This window comes from Episyrphus balteatus, chromosome 4, assembly GCF_945859705.1.
Source record: "Episyrphus balteatus chromosome 4, idEpiBalt1.1, whole genome shotgun sequence".
Taxonomy (NCBI): domain Eukaryota; kingdom Metazoa; phylum Arthropoda; class Insecta; order Diptera; family Syrphidae; genus Episyrphus; species Episyrphus balteatus.
Genome location: NC_079137.1, coordinates 66,579,839 through 66,603,510, shown reverse-complemented (window position 1 = coordinate 66,603,510; position 23,672 = coordinate 66,579,839). Strand labels below are relative to the sequence as shown.

At 29.2% G+C, this 23,672-nt stretch overlaps 1 protein-coding gene across 2 annotated transcripts in view; it reads left to right on the top strand.

The window, feature by feature from the left end:
- Positions 1–23,672, top strand: part of LOC129917885 (speract receptor) — a 100,137-nt gene that overhangs the window by 72,449 nt on the left and 4,016 nt on the right. Inside the window, exons 2-16 of one of the 2 annotated variants that reach the window (XM_055998085.1) lie at positions 6,189–6,356; positions 6,417–6,933; positions 9,839–10,077; positions 10,172–10,294; positions 10,453–10,639; positions 11,207–11,457; positions 14,811–14,882; positions 15,071–15,219; positions 15,616–15,763; positions 16,104–16,194; positions 19,289–19,476; positions 19,569–19,748; positions 19,888–19,992; positions 20,197–20,268; positions 23,463–23,637. In XM_055998085.1, the coding sequence (XP_055854060.1) occupies positions 6,756–6,933; positions 9,839–10,077; positions 10,172–10,294; positions 10,453–10,639; positions 11,207–11,457; positions 14,811–14,882; positions 15,071–15,219; positions 15,616–15,763; positions 16,104–16,194; positions 19,289–19,476; positions 19,569–19,748; positions 19,888–19,992; positions 20,197–20,268; positions 23,463–23,637 (2,158 nt within the window). In that variant the 5' untranslated portion in view covers positions 6,189–6,356; positions 6,417–6,755. Of the gene's footprint in view, positions 1–6,188; positions 6,934–9,838; positions 10,078–10,171; positions 10,295–10,452; positions 10,640–11,206; positions 11,458–14,810; positions 14,883–15,070; positions 15,220–15,615; positions 15,764–16,103; positions 16,195–19,288; positions 19,477–19,568; positions 19,749–19,887; positions 19,993–20,196; positions 20,269–23,462; positions 23,638–23,672 lie in introns of both variants that reach the window. The other variant, XM_055998084.1, reaches the window with a different exon arrangement.

Sequence of the window (23,672 nt, the reverse complement as noted above, 5' to 3'; positions counted from 1 at the left end):
GAAATGAATAAAATGCAACAAGTAGTGCTCGGTTTGGTTTTCTGGTGGTATAGTGGCACGAATTATGGTTGCCAACTCATATTTTTTAATTTATCAAAAGAAAATATTTCAAAAATGTATTGTATTGCACATTCCAAGTTTATTTGTAGCTTAAATTCTAATTATTAGCCGGGTTTTTCATCGCCCAAAAATCTTGATCTAATAAATAGCTTAAGGGCGATTTTGTTCACTATTGCTTAACTTGAAGCAAACTCTCAAGTTGACAAACTTGAGAGTTGACCTTAACTCGAGAGTTAAAACAAAAGTTGAGAATCTATTTTGTTCACTGTTTTGTTTTTAACTCTCGAGTTTGAAAAACAAAAGTTGGCCAACTTCCAGTTTTAAAAATATCCCTGGGATATTTGTGACAATTAATACAAAATCTGTCAACTTTAAGTCTGAAATGCAAACAAAATGTCAAATTTGAGTAAATAATAATTTAAATGATATGTCATGAATTATTTTGTTTTTTTTTTCTAAGAAAAAATGATTATATACAAATCAATTTGTTTTCAATTGTTTGTTTGTGTATATCTGAAGTTGGAAAATATTCAGAAGCTCAATATAAAATGCAACAATCAGTAATTTGTGTAAAAGAAAGTGAAAATATAAGTATATTTGTCTTTTGATAATATGTGAAATATTCTTTATAAAACCCATTTTGTTTATTATACTTCTATCCAATTTGCTATTAATAAATATTATTATTCGGAAAATTTTGGATCAATTTTTTTTTCTCAATAAATAAAACAAAAAACATGACATTTTCATTCAAACTCTCATGTTTGCTTTCTAAACTTCTACAATTTCCGGAAGTTGAGAAAACTGAAAGTTGACAAACTCTCGAGTTAAAAATCAAAAGTTGAAAACGTCAACTTTCAGTGAACAAAAGCAAATTGCGAAGTTGAAGATAAAAATCCTCAAGTTATGTTCAACTTCTAGTGAACAAAATGGCCCTAAGTAGGCTTAATTTGATATACCTTTTATTAGATTTATTACGATAAGTCCAATTTTCATACGTAAATTTGAAAAATTGAAGAAATTTTAAAAAATTTCATCCCTGTTGGCAACCATGTGTTATAGCATCTAGAGGTAAAATTTATTCCGATATCGATTTTAAATTATGTTAATTAATTGCTAGGTGGTAAGTTGTTGTTTTAGTTGTAGTTGCTATTGGTATACTCCAAGACAACTCGAAACTCCTATTCAATGTACAATGTTGCATTGTGTGTATATACAATTCCCACTATTGGATAGTTAATGAATGTTTTGTTGTGGTTTAATGTTTTAATAATCATAGTAATTTACCGGACGCATTATATTGACTTAGTCATAATATTTCAATTGCAAAATTGCAGTTTTAGCACTTTGTTGTGGTATAGTGTATTTAGTTTTTGTGATAATTAAGTGAAGTGTTGTCTTGGATTATGAAGCAAAAAAAAAAAAAAATTTGGATAAAGATAATTTCCGATGCAATATTGAAGGCTAAATTGAGATTAATTAAGCTAATTGAATACAATAGATTAATTTTTTTTATTTTTGAAATTGAATTCACAGAATTGTTCAAAATGACACTTATCATAATTTTAATATATGTATATTAAATTCTGAGTGTTGTATTATTAAATATGGATTGGAGTGCGTGAAAAAAGTGGTAATTTCACATAGGTAATAAGTAATAACCTTTCAGATCCAAACTCATACATTTATTTATTTTTGTTGAAAATATATACCTATGATTGAATAGGTACCTAATTAACTTGGGAGTTTAGTACTAATTTTTTGGATATCCGGACTTGCAAGGACATAAAAAGTCATTTAAGTGATTTTTTAGAGGCTGTATATGTGTGAAAAATGCTAGTGTTTAAAAATAAAAATGGAATTTCAGAGTTCCAATTGTTTTCAACCGAAATTTAACAAATATTTTCGCAACCAAAAATTAACAAATATTTTCTTTTTTTTTTAATGCTAAGAAATTATTAATGTCGTTTTCGATTGGTTTCACTCAAGGATTCACTCATTCTGAAATCCAATAAAACAGTTTGAATCCATTCCACTCAATTTTGTTTTTTTTTGTGCTTGTGTAAAATTTCAAATGTCAAATATTTTTAGTATTTTTTTTTCTTGCAAACGAAAAACATTAAAAAATTATAATTTTACGTTTGTATTCAATATTTGGTTATAACGTTTGTATTCCATGGCATTTATTTATCCGTGTTTGTTTTGTAATTAATTTCAATTTCAAAAAATAATAAATTCTTGAATGAAAAACCAAAAATTTTGACGGGTTCTGAATAGAAATCGAGAAGAGAATTTCTCTTCTGAGAAGAGTTCTAGCTGTCATTTCAAATCCAATAAAACGGTTTCAGAAGGCTTCTGAATGATTCCGGACGCTTCCGGGGAGCCAATCGAAAACGACATAAGGTTCAAAAGCTTGTAGATTCAGCTTTATTTATAAAAATATAAAATGTATTATGCTATTTTTTTTAACGCATTTGTTGAATTTGAAAAGAAATTTCTATCTTCAATATCTAAGCAACCAGTAAAAAAAAACTAGAACAAACTTTCTATTAAAAACAAATGCGGTTTATAAATGTTTTAATCCTTAAGTTTCTCAAATACATATCATACATTTTGGCGGAAAAATAAGTAATTTTGGTGTTTTTTAGCATTTGAGTAACCGCATAGGTCTTGATGCTCATATAAAGAGATGACACCCGACACTTTTTAGATAGAAGTGAGTGTCAGCCAAAGTTTAATAGAAAGTTTAGCCTTTTAGTGTAGGGGGAAACCGACGAAGTTATGAATACCAAAGTTATGCGCGTCAAAGTTACTCAAAACCGAAGTTACGAAATAACCGAAGTTATTAAAGACCGAAGTTACGAAAAACCGAAGTTACGAATAACCGTAGTTATGAAAGACCGAAGCTATGAAAAACCAGAGTTATGAACAACAAAGCTAAGAAACGTAGCTTTACAAAAAAGTACAGTACGATATGGTGTAACCGTTGATTTTAAGTAAATTTTTTTCCAAATTAAGTCATTTTTTAGAAATACACACCCCGTCCCATACAATTTTGTTCTTGCCTTGACTCAACCTATAAGCTCTAACTTTTTGGTACGTTCCTTCCGTATATCGTTCCTATCAATGGTTGCCAACCCAAAAACCACGTTTCATAGCTTTGTTGTTCATAACTCTGGTTCATAACTTCGGTTATTCGTAACTTCAGTTTTGCGTAACTTTGACGCTGGTAACTCTGTCGCACATAACTATGGTTTTCATAACTCCGTTACCATTTCTAGTGTAGGTATACAAAATTGTAATCTTTTGTTCAAAAAAGATTTTTCTACTGTTTTTTTTTTTTTCATTTGAATAAAGTTGCCATCAAAGACATTTGAAGGCCTTTATTTCTTAAATTAATTTTTTTTCTTGTTTAATCAAGCTACAAAGATATGACAGTGTTAGTGATTTGACAGTTTTTGCTTTAAAATTGGGTTGCCACATAGATGTTCCTTTTTGTAAAGTGACAACCCTATTTTATCATTTTCAGTATCAACTTATATAGTACAGGTAAAATAGCACATAAAATCAATAAATGAAAAAAAAAAATGTTACACTCATGAAACTTGGCAAAAAGTTTGCTTTTGGGATAAGAACCAAGTACATAAAAAGTCTATAAAAAAAAGTTGGGTGGAAGGGTGTTTTTTCGGGGACAAGAGGGAGGGGGTGAAGATCAAAAATATACTGAAAAAAATTGTTTGTTGAATATCATCATATGACACATGTTTTCAAAGTATTTTTTGATGCTGAATCTAATGACATAAAAATAAAGTCAATACGATTGCTTTAAGAAAAGTTATTGCCGATTAAAAACAAGGGTGCTTGTTCTTTGACTTCAACAAGTAAAATATAACCGAAACCAATGTAAAAAACATGCTACACTAACAAAATTTGGGATGAAGGTTTAAAATAAAACAGGGACAAAGGATTCATAAAGTTTTTAAAAATATTTTGGGTGAAAGGGTGTTTTTTTGATAGGTTAAGTTGTGTGTGAGAAAGGTATCATAACAGCTAACTTATATTTTATTAATTTTTAAAACTTGGTGAAATAGTTTTGGTTGGTATAAGAATTAAGAATCTATAAAAAGCAAAAAAATTATTTTGAGTGAAAGGGTGTTTTTTTTTCAAGAAATGATGAAATTCGGAATTATTACCACAAAAACTGGGAAAAAATTGTTACACCAATGAAAATTGGTAAAAATGTTTCATTTATAACAGAAATCCAGAACTCAAAAAGTCTATACAAATATTTTAGGTTAAGGGTGTTTTTTTGGGAAATAGGGTAAAATCCGCGATAAGTCCGATAAAATCAATGGTATAAATGGTACCCTTACGAAATTCATTAAATATGTTCTCTTTCCCATGGGAATTACGAATAATGTAAGTCTATAAATTTTTTTTATGTGAAAGGGTGTTTTTTTTTAGAAGTAAAGAAAATGTGGGTATATTTGAAAAAATGTGTATTACTAGAGTAATATTAGTAGTACCCTATTGAAATAAATATGAAATAGAATAAAAAATAAAATAAAACCAAAAAAAAAAAAAACATGCATGCCGAATGACCACAAATTTGAAGTTACTTACTTCAATCTTCAAATCACCACAAGTCTTCCCCCATCGGTAATCGGTTTTATATGATCTTTTTAAGGAAATAAGGATAATCATTTTTCAAAATTAAATTTTTTTACTTGTCATGAACAATTTCCCAATTTATCTCCAAACAAAATATTCGAAAATAAATTACGTATACGTCACAGTGACCTGCAAATTGTTCAAAATACGTAGTCAAAAATTTTTTTTTTGTGTTTGAAGGCACGATTAAGCATTTTGTTTTAAAATATTTCTATGGAAGACTTGTATTTTATCTTCCTTAAAAAAATTCTACTCTTCAAAAATCGGATTACTCAAGAGTCAACTTTTGTTAAAATTCAAAATTTTTAAAATATTGATTAGATTTCCTAATCAATCCATAAAAATTACTCGTTTAAGTACAAAATACGAAAAAACCGGAAGGAATACAAAAAAGAGTTAACAATATAATTCTGTTTCTTTTATGGTAAACGACGCGGTTGTCCTTTTTCGTATACAAAATTTAAATTTGATTAAATTATAATAAATCTACATGAATACCTATCCAACATAATGAAAATAATAAAAAGAGATTTTATCTTGAATCTTTAAAACTAACTATTCTAATTGCAGTATGTAACACAAAAAACCAAAACCCGGATCCCGGAAATACAACAATATAAAAAAAAAACAAAGAATAAAACGTTTATTCTATTTTTAAATACCCGCATAAAAACCAAAATGTCCATCCCACTATTTCTAACTATATTTCTAATGCAATTTCAATGAATAAATTGTCCTTCCTTAGTAAATGTACGTAAAATAAATTCAAATTTCCATTTCACACACGAGCATTTTATAATGTGAGTGTTGGCGTGCCTCCACTTCGACCTGATTGGAATATTGAAAAGCCCGCCAAATCGATTGCACTCTAGGAGCAAACAACTTTAACATCGACGACGACAGCCACTTCAACAACAACAAAGTGCTCTTGCTTTACACCATAGTGGAACCTACTCTATGCACCGAGTTGCAAGTTGCAACTAATTAGAATTCCAGTGATGGAGCTATTTGGCTCACACCTCTTCAATGGCTGGCAGAAGTCAACAGCAACTTGAAAAAAATGCTCCAACGTTTTTACAATTTTTTTCTGTTTTCTTCTTTTTTTGCTACCACTCTCGTTGTAATTGAAAGCAACATGTCGCGTTGCCAACAAATAAATCACATTAAGTCACACATTTAGCCAGGCTTGAATGTGGGCGGTCTCAATTTGTTTTTGGCCAAATTAAAATGAATATAAACCTGTCAAACTTGGATTCCATTCAAAATTAATTCAAGCTTAATTGGTGATGACAAATTTGCCAGTGAAAAATGTTTTGATTTGCAATAAACACAATCAAAGTCGTTTAGAAATTCAATTATTATTTTGCATAGGTATAAACTGCTCTCAATTTCATTTCTTTATCCAGCCATTAACAGCTAATAAATGTCATTTATATTCCATTTTCATCTCATTTCAGTTCCATGGACTTCTACATATTGATCCTTTCGATAGCTTATAGAATCTCAATGGAAAATATAAAGCTAATTGAATTCCTTTTGCCTCATCGAACTCAGCCATCGAACAAAAGAGCCACTGTCATTTTTCCTACACAAGGTGAACATTCAGTCATTGAAACAAAACAAAAGTGATGCAAAGCATAAAATTACTAAATCATGACAAGCAAATGATAATAAATACAATTTAGTTGCACAAAAAGGATACAACCAACCATTACAAACGAGATGACATCTAGCAAAAGGTGATGCTGACAAAATGTTTCCTTTTCATTTTGGACGACTACATCCTACATTCTGGCATCCTTTGAAACTCTGGTGATGATAAATAATATGCAAGGACTAACTTTATTTATGCTAAAGGACATTAATTGAATCACTGCTGTTATAAAATAAAATAATAATTAGTCACAAGACATTAGAAAATAAGTAACAAAGGATACCATCCTCCCACCGCATATCCTTTGTGCACTTACACAGGAGAGTGCGTTCGACCCCTTTTTCATTTACAAAAAGGGTTTTTACACGTAATGAGGTCATACTTTCGACTTAAGGCAGCACTATTCGAACTTCAAGTGTATCCTGTTCCTGCCTACGTTTTATTTCTTGTTTTGAATTTAATTTTAAATGTTAATTCAGAGGTGTTTACATTAGGATACTTAACGGGGTCACAGAGGAAACCAGGCAATTTGGAATATCAAAGACCAGGTGAGTTATAAATAGGTATAAAACGGGGATAAAGAAATAGAGAGGTTGCAAAGTCCTAAAGGATTTTATTTGTTTTTGATGTGTTTTTCGTTGTTAAATCTTTAAGAACTCAAAGAAAAGTCTTAAATTAAAATGCAAAGCAGGCAGTTATAAATAAACAAAGCTTTAGAGATATCTCAGTTTTGATGATAATTGAAATAAAACTTTGTGCGATGATCTTACTGACTTTTGCTTTAACTTTTATGTTGTAAAGTATAAATTATCAAATATGGTACTTTTACAAATTGGCAAACTTTAAACTTATCTTTATAGACAGTTTACCAACGAAGTTTCGGATAAAAATCTATATCTTTTTTTTCTCATATAGCCCAGTTACCTTGTCGGTTCTGTAAAAGAAGACCATGCGTCAAATTTTGTACTGATTTTTGGATCAGATATTTATAATAATGAAATGATTTCTTCATTCTTTGTTGATTTGAGTTCTGAAGAACTTAATTCTGAAAAAATTATTTTTGACAAAATGGTCTGATAAAATTTTCAATTAATGGGGTTTTCAAGACATTGCTTTTCAAATTTTGACTATTAATTTTTTAAATATTGCTCTGAGTGAGTACTCGTAAATGAAAATTCTCGTGTCAGTTTTTGTGATGTAATGGCGTAATGGTAAAACGTCAAAAGTGATGTTTTTTGAATATCTATAGATTTAGTTAGACCACTTTAAATTTTTCCGAATTTAGTGAATGTAGACATTGTTATATAGTCGGATCCTGATGCCCTTTTATTTCTGATTACTAAAATAGACGTTTTACCCGCATTCAAACAACTAACCGATGAACCCAAAAACAAGTCGTTTTTTCAAAGACTTGGTTATCTCTCTATATAATGTACTAGCAAAAGTAAGGTCATGCTATTGAAAAAAGAAACATATTTTTTGAGCCGATACTGAACTGCCTGTCTAGAAAAAATTAATAGTTGTGACTTTTTGTGAGCGACTGATAATATATTTTTTTTGTTCCAAATTTACAAAAATGTTAAATTTTACAAAACCATATCTCAAAACTAATTTATATACTTAGAAAATATTATAGGCCTAAAAAAATGGAAAGAAGTTTAAAAATCGGTGTTAGGAATCGTCTGACACCGATAGTCAAAGTTTCCTTATTTTTAAAATCAAAGAAATTTTTTTTTTTTTTGAATTTTTTAGAGTTTTGGTGTACAAATCTTTTTTATTTATTTATTTATTTATTTATTTTAATCTTAAAAATGCAAGTGTGTGTGGTATTGGTGCATTCTGCATCCAAAAGAAACAATCGAAATTTTGAGGTTTTTCATTCATGTATTCGCCTATTTTCGCCTAATTTTCATCTGTCTGTCGCCGAAAAAATAAAAAAAAAAAGTATTACTACTTTTAAATTATATACAAATTTATAAATTAGTTTTTCTCTCATTTTAACGTTTATTAAAAAATTATTAAAATATCTTAACCCTTTCCAAAGTTATAAATTTGGAAACAAAAAATGAAAATCTGGCTTACTGTGAGCCGGTCATAAAAAATAACATGATGAGACGAATTTTATGTGCTTCTCGTCTGTCGGATACAGGGTTGAAAGAAATTATTTTCATTTTTCAAATGCTTTTTTGTTCCATTTCAAGTTAAAGAAAAATAATTGTTGCAAATAAAAAAATTTTAATTAAAAACAAAATTCAACGTAAACTATACATTTTCTGCATTAAAAAAAAAAACTTTTTTTTTTGAAGTGAAAACTTCTTTAGTATCGTAGTGATTTGAAACAAGATGAAACGAAAAAGCGACATGAAAAATCAATTGATTATAACTTTTTTGTTTTAATAGATAGATGAATGAAATTAATATTGTAGATGGGTAATTAAATAATCTATAAATTTGCCAAACTTCAATTAATTTCATATTCCAAATCCTGAGATAACTTGTTATATCTTTTGATCTAGAACACATACAAATTTTATGAAACTTTAATACGCACGCTGATAATATAACCTTTCATTTGATATATCACACATAACGGTACGTGCTCTACAAGTTACTCAATCTTGAATTGAAAAACTTGAAAAATACCTCAAAACACCTGTGGAGATCTGTAATCTCAGTTTGAAATTTTGGCATGGTTAGCTTTCAAAAATTCTTACTTTTTTGTGGGCATGGTAGAAATATGATTGAAGCGACATATACAAGGTGAATAATAAGCTTTTAGATGATATAAAATTTATTATAGGTTGTCATATAAAAAATATGGATTTAAAGGTGATGAAATAAAAAAAGGTAGATTTTTTTCGATTTTTTTTTCGTAAGAAAAATTATTTTTTAAGGTTTCACTTTTACCACGTGTGAATTGCACACATGATTTTTTTTTAATTTCAAATGTATTTTTGTGTGTTTGGCTTTTCTTTGTCATAAAAGCTTACATGACATAGCTATGTAAGAAAAATTAAAAAAAAAAAAAAAACGGAGTATTGAATTCTTTAAAATTTTGATTAAAGCTGATTTAACAAAACAGTGTTGATCAAGACAAATGGGATATCAACTTTTAAATTATTTTTTGTCAAAAAATAATAATTATTAAAAAAAATAGCTATTAAAAAAATGCTTACATTTTCGAAAAATATAAAGTTGCGTTCCATTTTCGGAGCTTAATTTAATTGTTGTATTTCTTTTTTTTCCTTTGATTACTATTAATTATATTTACTATTTTTTTTAAAGAAAAGGTTTTACAAATGTAATTAACTATAAGACCCGGTCGTTTATTTTACAAAATACGACTATCCATAAGTTATTGCTTTTGATATTGCCTGACATATCTTCAATACTCTTATGGCTCTTTGCTTATGACCAAAAACCTCTGATATGTAATCTATAATTTGTTTTAAGGAATCACAATCTCCGGAGCAATATCTCTCGCCGTTTCCCAAGTCAATAGTGGCAAACTAAAAAACCTTGGTCATTCTCTAGCATTTGTTGTTGCCGAAACATATGGTGATGAAGTGTCTAGTATCAGGCAGACAGCATCTTTATGGACACGTCAAGTTGCTGGTTATATAGGTCCGCAGGAAACTTGTGTACACGAAGGACGAATGGCAGCTGCTTTTAATCTACCAATGATTTCCTATGTAAGTTTGATCGTACAGAAAAAAAAAAAATAAATAAAACATAACAACTACCAAAGACCATTTTTACTCTATTCTATCATCATCACTTTTTCAGTATTGCACCCATAGGGAAACTTCAAACAAAAAGGATTTCCCCACATTTGCCCGAACACGTCCGCCAGACACACAGATTTCAAAATCTGTTGTCTCACTACTTTTAGCTTTCAATTGGACTCAAGTGAGTAATATTCCGGCCCCTTTGGCTATACAACAAAAAAAAAAAAAACAGGATCTTCATTGAGAGAAAAAAAAAATATGGTGTGCGATATTTTTTTCCGTTACATTTCATTTTGTTTCCGTTTTTTTCTTCCTTTTTCCCTTTCAACACACATCCAGGTGACATTTTTGTACCTTGACAATGTGAAAAGCTTGTACAATCCAATTGCTGATACCATCCTGAATATCCTGCGTAAGGCTGGTGTAAAGGTTCGTGACACTCTAACATGGAATACAATCTATCATCATGGCTACATGGCGAATCCTTTTGATGAGTTGGTGGAAAGGACTTATACAAACACACGAAGTGAGTCCTTTTTTCTTGTTGTTGTTTTTTATTGAAATTTAGATATAAGAAGCTATTTCAAGTCGTCTTCTCTGTCTCATAGTTTTGTAAATATTTAAGTGTGGTCCTGGGTTTTTGGCAAGGAAGTGTATTTTGTAGAGCATCCTTGCAACACCAGCATCGTAAATTTACGTCATTGTCGGTGGTGGTGTTTATTTCAGAAGAGATACTTCCGGTGACAGGAATGATTTATGTTTATTTTAAATTAACATCGGTGTTGCATTTCTTGTGATATGCCTTTTCAGAAGAGCTTTGGCTTGCTAAACGATGTTTAGAATTTAATAAAACATCCTTCAAGGATTCTATCTTAAGAGTTTTTATTTATTAATTGGAATGCCAATATTCTTCTTGCATCAAGAGAAAATAATAATAAAATCTTTAAATCTTTGTGGCATTGCAAATAAAATCTACTCAAGCTTGGCACAACTCAATTCCTTGCTATGCACTCTTGAAATATCCTTTTTGTAACTACTTGTTTTATATAGATTTTTTCTTTACTTTTTTTTCTTTTTTTTTTACTCTTTCCAGTTTATTTAATCCTAAGTCATTACTACGAGCACGTCGGACTCATGGTGAGTTTACACAAGAAAGGACTTTTATCGAAAGGCGAATACTTTGTTGTGGGCATTGATATTGAACAATATGATCCTTCGTCACCGGACCAGTATATGCGTGGTTTACTCTTGGAGACAATTGATTCTAAAGCTGAGGAAGCATTTCAATCGTATCTGGGGATATTTCCTACAGCTCCAACTTTATTTGAAAATTTTGCCAAAGAGGTAAGTAAAAAATATAATAAAAAGACGATAAATTTTATGTACAATAATTTCCTCTTAACAATCTAAAAACAATATGGTGTTTGAGGAGGAACAGAAAAAAAGAGGTTATAATTTTTCAATTACAGACAAGGATCATAGGTCGTCATCGGAAGTTCAAACGATGGAAAAGTTAATCAATCAGAATGCCGTTTCAATATGATGATGTTTGATAAATATCATTGATTGAGTGTTCTTTTTATGCCTCGTAGTTCTAGGAAAAGGGTGTCTTCTTCCTTTTTTTTATCTGTTTGGATATGAACAAGGATTTGTCAAACGATAATTGAAAAGAAAGAATGTTGATCCCTACCTTGGAATCCTTAAGTTTGATAAAGGATTGGCCTATATTTTTCTGTACTTTTTTTCCTTTTTCAATAACAGAGGATTTTGTGTTTGTTAGATTGCTTGCTTCTATTTTTGTATGGTGTTATGAGCGAGGGTTGTTGAATGATATATGAAGTTCATTATCCTTGTCAAATTGTAGACATTAATTTGTCTGGATACTAATCCATATCAAATCTAAACATATTTTTCTTTTTTGGGAAGAGATTTTTTCTATTCTAGACAAAATTAATTTAAGTACTTAAAGACCACCATAGAGCTTTTGTGCTTTAAAGTCTTTAGTTTTTTTTTAACTTAATTTGTATAAAATAAAATGCACGACTGGGTGGCACGTACTTGCTCTTGTCGTTCAAAGTATCAATATCTTAAATATCTATTGCGGATAATTAACATTTTGTTAAGTTTCGAGACAAAAAAAAAAATAAATATAAAGTTAAAAAAATTAAATTTTTTTCAGAAACTTAAATTTTTTTTTTACATTTTACACTTCCAAATGATAAGAAATATCTGTCTGGAAATTTTGAATAAAATTAGGTTATGCTTTGATTACGAACCTAAAAAATATGTCAATTTTTGCATAAAAAAACCAACGCAATATTTCCGTTTAAAAACTAAAAACGTAGTTTTGTTAGAACCAATTAGACCGTTACGTACACCAAATTTAATCGAAATCGTTAGAGCCGTTTTAAAGAAAATTACAATATCTCAAAAACTGTATATGGGAGATATGCGTTAAAAAGGAGATATTAAAAAAAAAGAACGGGTCTAGAAAATTACGCAGAATCTCAGTATCAGGTTTCAAGAAAATCCACTTTTTGATTTTATTTATAGAATATTCTCAACAATGTTATACCATTTTGAAAAGAGAATTGAACACACTAACTTTTAAGATAACTTGCCGAAACATCGTAGTGCTTTTTTTTTTACACTACGGTTCATTGAATTAGAGTCATGTAAAATTTTTTAGTACTTAGTTGTGCAAAAAAGTAATATTTGCTTTAAAACTGATGCAGCTGAGTTAAAATTTTTGAATGCATTTGGTAGCAGGGTTATTCAAAGTTCCGTAACAAAAGAAAAATTGAAAAAAAAAAATTTGTAGTCACGGCACATGAAAACCGTCACAGGGTGACCATTTTTTTCGACTTTTTTTCAAATGCCCATAACTCACAAAATATATGGCTGCGATTTTTAAAAATTATTTTTCTGATAACTGTCACCACCTACCCTCTCTACCGTTTGTACGAATATGATGTCTGACTATTGTTGGTCTCTTATAGGTCATTTTCCAAAGTCAGCACACCAGAGGAGAGCCTTAAAACGAAGTTTTTTGGAAACTAATGGTTAATTTATTTTTTTAAATAAAGTTTTTCTAAGTAAATACATGTTTTTTTCTGTTTTATATCTACTTTGCTGAAACTAAGAAACTAGAGCTGATGAAAGTCTTTTAATTACATTTTTGAAAAGGGTATTAAATATGTAGTCAGCAACAGCTAAAATTTTTTTCGACAACACATGTGCTGCTTGGCTTACCAATGTATTATAAAGTTATTACATCCTCTATGATTTTTCAGCAAAACACACTTACTTCATCTTAAGATATCTTGACCTATACGAAAGATATCGGAAAGATTTAAACAGATTTTGAAAGAAGAAAAACAGGTCTTTTAGAAACCGTTACAATTTTAATTTTAAAAAATTTTCTTACATGAAAAAAAAAAACCACCCGAAGTAGTCATTTTTTTGCATTTTCTAACGGTAATATTTCAAAAACGCGAGCTGCTAGGATTTTTTTTTATTGATTTTGTTTTAATTTAATGTTTGGAATTTTTTAAAATTTTTTTCTGATTAATTATAACAAGTGTTATAACTCCTGAAAAAATATAAAATAATTTTGTTTGTCGATAACTTTTTGTAAGAATAAAATAGTTATTTTTTTCATTGGAAGAGACAATTTTCATTTTTTTTTTCTATTTTAAGAATACGGCAACAACGGCTTTTTTTAACCTTAGAGGTTGAAATATAAATTTAATATCGGTGTTTGAAAAAAAAGGCCATCAAAATCCCTACATTTGCCATTTTAGCTTTAGTTACTCTGATATATGTATGAAATATTTGAAAATGAAAACATTGACCCTTGAATTTTTTTTCCAAAAGTTTGTTCCTTTGAATCAAAGATGGTGGACACGAAATTTTGCAGCATTTTTGTTCATCTATTTAACTCATATACTCAAAATTAGTCATTTGTTTCAAAATTCATAACAAATGAATGTTTTATCTATTGAAAATTGAAATATTAGTTGTTCCGAATTTTTTGTTTTAATTTTTGATACGAGCGTTTACCATAAAAAAAAACTCTAGGACTCACTAAAAAATGTATTTAATTTCACTTTTTCATTTTTTACCAGTGTTGAATAATAAACTTAAATATTTCATTTTTCCCGAAAACAATAATATAAAAATCAAAAATAAAAAATTCTGTTAAACGATATTTTTTAAGTAAATCCTTAAACATAGTTCAGTTTTTTTTTATTACATATATCATATGTATACAAAATTAATTTTAGAATATTCAAATAACTATAAACTATTTAAACTATTTTATCAAAAAAAATCAATTTTAAGCGAAATAATCAATTATAAAAAAAAATTAAATTTTAAACTTTCGGGGAATTGTTATAGTCGTTCCAAAAAATCAATTAACAAAAAAACACACTAAAATTGATATAAATTATGCACTGGTATATTGTGTAATGTCAACAAAATAGAGTTGATTAATTGCCCACATAAATTCATTGGAAAATAAGCTCCCACAATTTACAATTATATACATTCTACGAAATCCTGTGTGACCTTGTATGAACTACACCAACCAATTTAACTGAATACCATCATGATTTATTTACTGTAATTTCCATTTCCATAAAAAAATTCATCTACAAAATATTCGTCCTTTTTTTTTTTTGTTTTTGTTTTAGGTAAATAAATACATGGAACAGCCACCATTCAATTTTCCAAATCCATTGGGTATCTTTGGAGGAACAAAACAGGTCAGTTTTCAATGTATTGCAAAAAAAAATATATGAAAATTATATATATTTTTGTATATTTTTTTGTTTATTTTTGTTATATAGAAAATATTGATATTTGAGGAGTAAAATCCCACAAAATCTATTACCAAAATTGATGTCCTTCATCAAGCATCATTGATTTTCAATCATCAATTTTTTTGTTACAGATAAGTGCTGAAGCTGCATATTTATATGATGCTGTACATTTATATGCGAATGGCTTAATAAAACTCATTGAAACTGGAGATGAAAAACCAAAGAATGGCACTGCATTGATAAGTGTCATAAAAGGAACAAAGTACTTAAGTGCTATGGGGTAGGTTACTTACATGACGACAATCTGACAATAGAAAAACCACATATAAAATTGTCAGCCACTGTGTCAATTGAAATGAATCTCTCTGTTTTTTTTTTTTTCAAACCACCAGATGGCGCTTTGTTATAATATTAAATTTCAGTATAATAAAACTCACAGAATTTAATTGGTAACCCACACACAGATTTTGATATGTGTAACTCAAAATAGAAATCTGTGCAATTTTATGAAAGAGTAACTAATTAATTAAATTGCTTCAAGCTTTTATGCAAAAATAACTCTTTCATTTTGCTTCGCATAAATCCAATAAAATGTTACAAAATATTTTTCACATTTCCTACTATCAAATTAATTAAATCACAAATTCACAAAATTATTATATTTTATCCAAAATAGCTATCATGTGTACATCGATGAAAATGGAGATGCTTCTGGTAATTATACAGTCCTGGCAAGAGGATGGGCTTATAACAAACGAAATACCACCGGACATGGGCTGATTCCAGTTGGTACATTTGATAGCCCGAAGGGTGATGATTTGCCTGTAAGTTGAAAGGTTTTAAACTCGATATATAAAATCCTTTTCATATAAAACTTAAATCGGTTTTCATTTTTCATCTCTCTCTCTCTCTCATTTTGTTTAATCTCTGGTTTTTCCTCTTTTTTAATGCTCACTAATGCTACAAAATTGAATATTCACTTAAGAGCTATATTCAGGTGAGGGGTTGCTTGCAATTCTTTTTGTATTTACATAAATCGAAATAATCGAAAAGAGGAACCAGATGCAGAAAAATGCATTTTAAAATTGTTTTTTGTTGTTGTAATTGATGTTTGTGAATTGACTTTTCCTCGTTTTTCTCTCCGGATTTATATTTCATTGGCAGGATTTCAAATTGTATGGCAAAATTCCATGGATTGGCTCGGGACCACCGGCAGCGGAGCCCCAATGTGGATTCAATGGAGAGAAATGCATAAGTAAGTATGCATGCAGTAAAATATGAATGTTTTAATCTGAATAGCAACAAATATAAATTCAATATGAAAGAGAAAAAAGGTGAGGTATTTTGAATAAAAATGGAAAATCACTTTGGTAGAAAATATTGGTATAGATTAGAGTGGGTGGCGTATACGTACTATTTTTGTGCTGGGATTTTTTTTCAGTAAACATGAGATTATTTCCATGCTTTTTGGTATTTTTAGGATAGTGGATTATATTTCGGAATTTTTTATTCTCAAAGTGGCACCTTAACAACGAAACTGAATGCAATAAAGGAAGGCGTTAGCTTAAGCTTTCTACATAAACAAGAATATTATTGTGGATTAAAAAATATGTATAATAAGATTGTATAATAGGTAATTAAAAGTACTGAGTGGTGGGTGTAAGGTTTAAGCTACCATTTTTCAAGGAATTAAAACAAAATTTTACATTTTTGAAAAATGTATAAAAATAGTTAGAAATAAATTCTCCAACTAAAGAACTAATTACACTTAAGGGCTATGATACGAAGTTTAATTTATCAAAAAACAGTCTTTAATAATAAAAAGCATTTTTTGATATTTTTGGATTTTTGAAAGCTGTGCATAATCATGTATGAAGCCAAACTAAAAGCAACTCTCAGTAAGTAAAAATCAAATCAACACTAGCTATTCATTTTTTTCTTACGTTTTAAGCCGTTTTTTTTTGAAGTTATACTTCTTATGGGACTGTGGGTATGAAAATTTGTTTTTTGACAAGAATGTCAAAGGGATTATGACGCGATCGCCATCTCCGAGACAATTGGGCAGCAGGGCTGTCGTTTCACCTTTAGAGTTGGTACTACTTTAGTATTTAAAAATGTAGTACGCCGCAGTACGTTAAAAAAAACACACACAATTCATTTAATATACTGAGTGAGAAGTATAACTTCAGTCGCGTGTACAAGTGTACACACACTCTTTTTTTTTTTTATAATAAATCCACAATTGGGTCACATTTATACGAATGTTAAAGTTTTTATGTTAAAACTAATAAAAGATTTTAATTTAATTTATTAAAATACATGTGTTAAATTGTTTTAAACTACATATTACACAAATATCTATTCAAATGGTTTCAATATCTTACAAAATATTCTGTTCAATGTCAAACATTTGTTATTTTTTTCAAATAATTTTTTTTATACTTCAACAAAATAGCCCAGGGTCGATAATTTTTGAAACCAAAAAAAATCATAGTAAGATGAAAACCATTGGAAAAGGAGGTGAATATGATAAAAATGAAGGGAAAAATAAATTACGGGCGAGCCGAGTTCGGGAAGTAGGGTTGAGTTTTTAATGGTAAAAAATGGTATATCTCGATTTCCGGCAAAACTACAAGTCCTATGGAAAAAAGTTGTATGGCAAGGTTGTAGGTAATAAATAGATCTACAACTTATGTATGAACAATTTTTTCACATAACCTCAAAAATTATGTGAAAAATTAAAAAAACCGAGTTTTTGGTTTTTTATTTTTATCTTTTTCAAAAAAAATGTTTTTTTTTTTCTAGGAAATTTCGTGAAAACTAACCTTATTATGTCCCGAATACACAGTAATTTATTTGATTTAAAATATTTATTTTTTCACCTTTTTTTGACTTAATACCAAAAAAAAACACCATAATTTTCAATCTAAAATTCACGTGTCAAAATATCAGCTTTTTAAAAAAAAAATCGGTGGGAATTTTGTTCGTTAAAATCTCTACTTTCCAATAGTGTAAACAAAAATTTACATTAGTATACCATACTACATGTTCTCGGTAAATGCAAAAAGCTTGAATTCGAATTTTTTTTTTCGATAAAAAACAGTATTTTGAACAAACAAAAATTATGAATAACAGAATTTTACATTGCAATATCTTAGTCATGCAGTATGAGTTTTATAGAGTTTTGAAGTACAGTATGTTGACACATCGAAATTCATAACTTAACTCATGACTCATTTATTTTTCTTAATATTTTAACATCACAGGGAAAACTGTTTTTTTCTTGTTCGTGTTGGATTGGGCTCGAAATATACTGTATGGATCATGCAACTGCTTTTGAAATACAATGTGTAAAAAATAATCTGTTTCAAAATTGTGTATACAAAATCCTGTAGGCCAAAAAAACTATAATGCAATTCTGGTTGATCAAATTTCGAAAATCTGCTGTTAATTATAAATTAGGAATCATTAAATTTTACCGGCTGCATAACACAAAAACGTTCTCATTAACTTTTTTTTTGAAGAATTACATTTAAAAATAACCTACATAATATGTAAGTCCTCGATCAATCATCAATTCCATTAAACTTTATTCTTTGTCAAATTTCCACGAGCATTTCCAAAAATATTGCCTATGCTATAACTTCTTCGACATTTTACAAAAAAAAAAATGTTTCTTTTTCCCAGTACATTATTTTAAGAAACAGAACTTTGAACTATATACAAAACCTTGTTATACAGTAAAAAAAAAACAGTTTTTAAGATACTGTAGGTATGTCAAAATTTCATTCAATACAAAAAGAAAATTACTAAAAAATCCATTACCAAAAATAATAATAATTAAATCGTTTAGATATAATATGTAGTAGCATTCCATAGTTTTTAATAATTAAATATTTGTTGAAGCTAAATTATAAAGGTTAAAAATAACTCAATTTTAAAGAATCAAAATTTAAAAAAAAATGATAAATTCCAAACAAAATATAAAATATTTATAAAACTCTCATCACTGGAATTTAATCAAATTAAAATCAAAAAAGTTTTGCTATTTTCTTTTCAAAGAAATCATTAAAGTGCATTCATTAATTTCCAAAGTAACACCTTACCCTTTTTATGATTGCAAAACAATTTTCCTTTGATAGTTAGTTAATCACCTTTTGATGTGTACTCTTCAATGAAATTCTTCAAATCCATCTTTGTGCAACGTCCATTCTTCCAGTCCACTTGTGCCCTTGTGCGTCGTTAAAAATAAAAAAAAAAAAAAACTTAATTAAATTGCATTTTCCTGTAGTAAATCCTTTGAAGAATTCTTTCTTTATGTTACAAAGCTATTTACGTTATCATTGCAGGTTACACAGGTGAGATATCAGCAGGAATTGCTGGCGGAGCACTCCTTCTACTCAGCATCGTATCGTTGGTCCTCTATCGTAATTGGCGTTACGAGCAGGAGCTGGATAGTTTGCTCTGGAAAATCGATTTCCGCGAAGTGCAAATTCATGAGAATGAAAAAGAAACGTCTAGTCAAAAACAAACTCGGGTAGGTTTTTCAAACATTTCGAGTGATTAAGTACGTGTGCAATGTTTGCACACACAAAGAAAATAAAGATGTAACATAATTCATTCTTGCAGTCCACCCATCCTCTGATAAGGACGAGTCAAGTTAGTTTAAGCTCAAATCCGGATGCGGATTTCCGTTACACAACCATATTTACTCCCATTGGTTTGTACAAGGGTCAATTGTATGCGATTAAGAAGGTCCGCAAGAAGAGTGTTGACATTACGCGGGAGATGAAAAAGGAACTCAAACTGGTAAGACAGCAGACGACTGCAAGCAATAAAAATCTTCTTATTGTTTGTTTTTTTCAAGGATGTGGTTTTATTTATTTTTTCTGTGTAATATCCTTTATATCTTTTTCTTGCATTTTGATATCGTTTTGTATATTTGTAGCTGCGGGATACTCGCCATGACAACATTTGTGCTTTCATTGGAGCCTGTACCGATCCACCTAACATCTGCATAATTACAGAGTATTGTACTCGTGGTAGTTTGAAAGTAAGTACAAACAAACACCGATGATGATGATGATGATAAGGATAACGAAGATGACAATGATGATGTTTGATAATGACGAGGGAAGGAAACTTGGTCATTTCAAGGATTATTGTTTTTATGATGATGTTTTGTTTTAACTTTGTTTGTGTGTGTTTTTGTTTTTATAACTTTTTTTCTTTTCTTGTTTATTTTTGTATATAAAAGGATATTCTTGAAAACGAGGACGTCAAGCTGGACAACATGTTTATCGCATCAATGGTAGCCGATATTATCCGGGTAAGCTGTAAAACGGAATTTTTTTTTTTTTTGTTTGCTTAAGGGGACGGATGTTGGGGATTTTTCGTCTTTCTTTCTTTTGGATTAGGAAAAGCTTATTACTTATTTTACTTGTTCCTTTAAGGGCTAGCATGTTGGTCGCTAGATGAATATATATGTTCGAGTACTCGTACGTTTAGTTTTTTTTTTTCTTGCTCCATGCAAGTAGAATATCGATTGAATCAAAGAGCTGATGGAGATTATTTGACTTTTTAGGCAAGAATCGATCTCTTAAATTTGAAAGTAGTTGTAAATTGTTTTATATAAAAACTTATAGGTTCAAAAACAGTCAATCCTAGTTAATTCAGTAAGAACAACATGAATTGAAAATGAGGCATTTTTTTTATACTAAAAGAAGGATCATGAAGCTTCAATATTTTACCAAATAAAGCTTAAAATAGTATTTTGGATATGAAAATTTGTATTGTTTTTTTAAAAATGTGTAGTTTTACAAATATTTCTATCAACATGACACACCCTAAGCTTTTGCTCAAATTAAAAAAAAAATATCAAAAATATTTTGTTAAAAAAAAAAGAAAGAAATCTAAATCTAAATCGGGGTTAGGTTTTTTATTTTTTGCCTGAATTAATGTGTCATGGTGGGTGTTTTTTTTTTTTTTTAGTGAAAACTAAATTAATGGGCCACCCTATGAAGTTTGGTAAAAATGTTGGATTTAGGATGGAAAGCAAGAATAAAGAGTTTTTAATAAAAAAAATTTGGGTGGGAGGGTATTTTTTCGAAGAGACAGTAAAATCTGTAATTGGTCCCAAGAAGCCAATTATTCATTTTATTTTTGGTTTTGATAACAAATTGAACGTTAACACTTAAGTACTTAAGCGGTAAAAAAAGTAAAATAATGGCTTTTTGGGACCAATTACAGATTTTACTTTCTCTTCGAAAAAAAAACACCCTTTCACCCAATTTTTTTTTATAAAAAAAACGCCCTTTAACCCAAATTTTTTTATGATTGCTGAATTTCAATAAGGTTCCATTAATATTACTTAGTTTTTTTTCAATAAACCCACATTTTCTCTACACCTAAAAAAAACACCCTTTCACATGATAAAAATTTTATAGACTAGTTTTATTTGTAACTCCCATGGAAAAGACAACATTTTGAAAAAAAATAACGTTCATACATAAGTAAGTGTACCTTTAATACCATTGATTTTAATGGACTTATCCCAAAAAAAACACCCTTTCATCTTAAATATTTGTATAGACTGCTAAGATTCTGGGTTCCTGTTATAAATGAAACATTTCTATAATTTTTACTTGCTCTATAGGGCAAGTAATGGTTTCGTGTAGAAAAAAAAATCGAGGTTTTAATCAAAACCAACATTACGATGATGGAGAAGATCAAAAAAGTGGTTTTCGTCATGGCGTCCGTCGGTCTGTGCGTGTGTGCGTGTGTGCCTGTGCGTCCATCTGTACATCGAGCTAGGGCCTAAACGGATGGATGGATTTGCTTGAAACTTGGTACAGATGATTTTTACGTAATTCCCTAGACCGGTTTTTTTTTTATTTTTTTAATATCTCCATTTTAACGCATACCTCCCATATAACGTTTTCGAGGTATTGCAAATTTCTCGAAAACGGCTCTTACGATTTTGATCAAACTTGGTGTGCGGAATACTCTTATTGATTCTAACAAAACTACGTTTTTAGTTTTTCTCAAAAAATGCGTAGAACGGAAATATGGCGTTGCCGTCTTTCAAAAATTGACATATTTTTTAAATTCATATATTTCATCAAAGCATTAGTTATTTTATTTAAAATTTACAGAGATAATTAAGTATAAAATGTTAAAAAAAAAATATTTTTAAAAACATTTTTGAAAAAAGAAATTTTTAATTTAATTTTCAAACTTTTTTGATTTTTTTCTACAAAATCTTAAATTTCCAATAGATATTTAAGATAAAGATACTGTGAACTACAAGAGCAAGTACGTGCGACCCAGTCGTGCATTGTATTTATTAGGGTACCATTTTTGTCCCAGTTTTTGTGGAACTAATTCTGAAATTTATAATTTCTTAAAAAAACACCCTTTCACTCAATACAATTTTGTAGACTCCTTAGATTCTTAGTTCTTATAACAAACGAAATTTTTTCACCAAGTTTAAAAAAATTATTTGAAGTTTAAAATTGAACTTCTATATATATGAGTTGAGTATGTACATATTTCATTAATCTGCTTTTCTATTATTCTTTATTTCAAAATTCTGTAAAAACTTCTGCAGAATGTGCGTTTAAAGTGGCAGTTCTTATTTTTGGCAGACTTGGTTATGGTTATGGCATAATCAACATCCTAAGTTTTTCTTCAACATCATTGGGAAAAATGCTTATGATATCGAATAAAACCAGAATTTTCAGTTTTTCGTGCAGACCTCGCTTAATTTAATGTGACAATTTTGTTCTTGGTTTTTTTTTTCACTTCTTTTCCGTGCGCTTAATAATTGTGACATTGGATAGAAAAATGTAATTTTCCACTTTTTTTTGTATATGGTTTGTTGGATATTCTAAATTTTTTTAACATCGATGAAGGGTTGGATTCACCATTTAGAATCAAGAAATCACAAAAGTGAATTTCAAAAAAAAAAAAAACAACGTTAAACCAAAAATATTTTATTTGCCCAAGAGAAGCAACATTTTAAAACCACAAGTCTGAATTTATTAATATTTTTTGGCTTAAGCAAAATTAAATTTCCAGACAAATGACGCTGTGTGATACTTTTTTAATATATTGTTTTCATATAATCAGGTTTGACTGTTGTATTATAAATTTAATATCATTGAAAAAAAAAAAACAAAAATTTTAAAAATCAACTTGCCTTTGGCAAGTTAAAAGAGCTTTGCCAGTTGCTTTTATGAGTCTCCCCTTTTGATTTTAATAAAAGAAGCTTACGCGAGCTATCATCTATCCGCCTTAAAGTTAAATCATACAAGTCCCTTCTAACCTTTTTTCTATGCCAACGACCGACAAAAAAAATCAAGAAAAAAATCTATCACAAACAACCCTATGAAGTATGAAATATTTATTATGGTTTTGGCCACTTTCACTTACCCCAACTTTTCTATTTTCCATTACATTTACTTATATCTAGACCATCATCATCATACGACCTCTTTTCTCTTTTCTTTTGTTTCAATTTAGGGTGTAATCTATTTACACGAATCTCCAATTCGGTACCATGGTTCACTGTGTACATCGAACTGCCTCATTGATTCACGCTGGGTAGTGAAATTAAGTGATTTCGGGTTGTTCGATTTCAAGAAGGGTTTGGAGGATAACTCCACCGACCTCCAGAGTATGGCTGGCAAATGTACAAGTGAGTGAAAACTTATTCCAGAGATAAATGATATC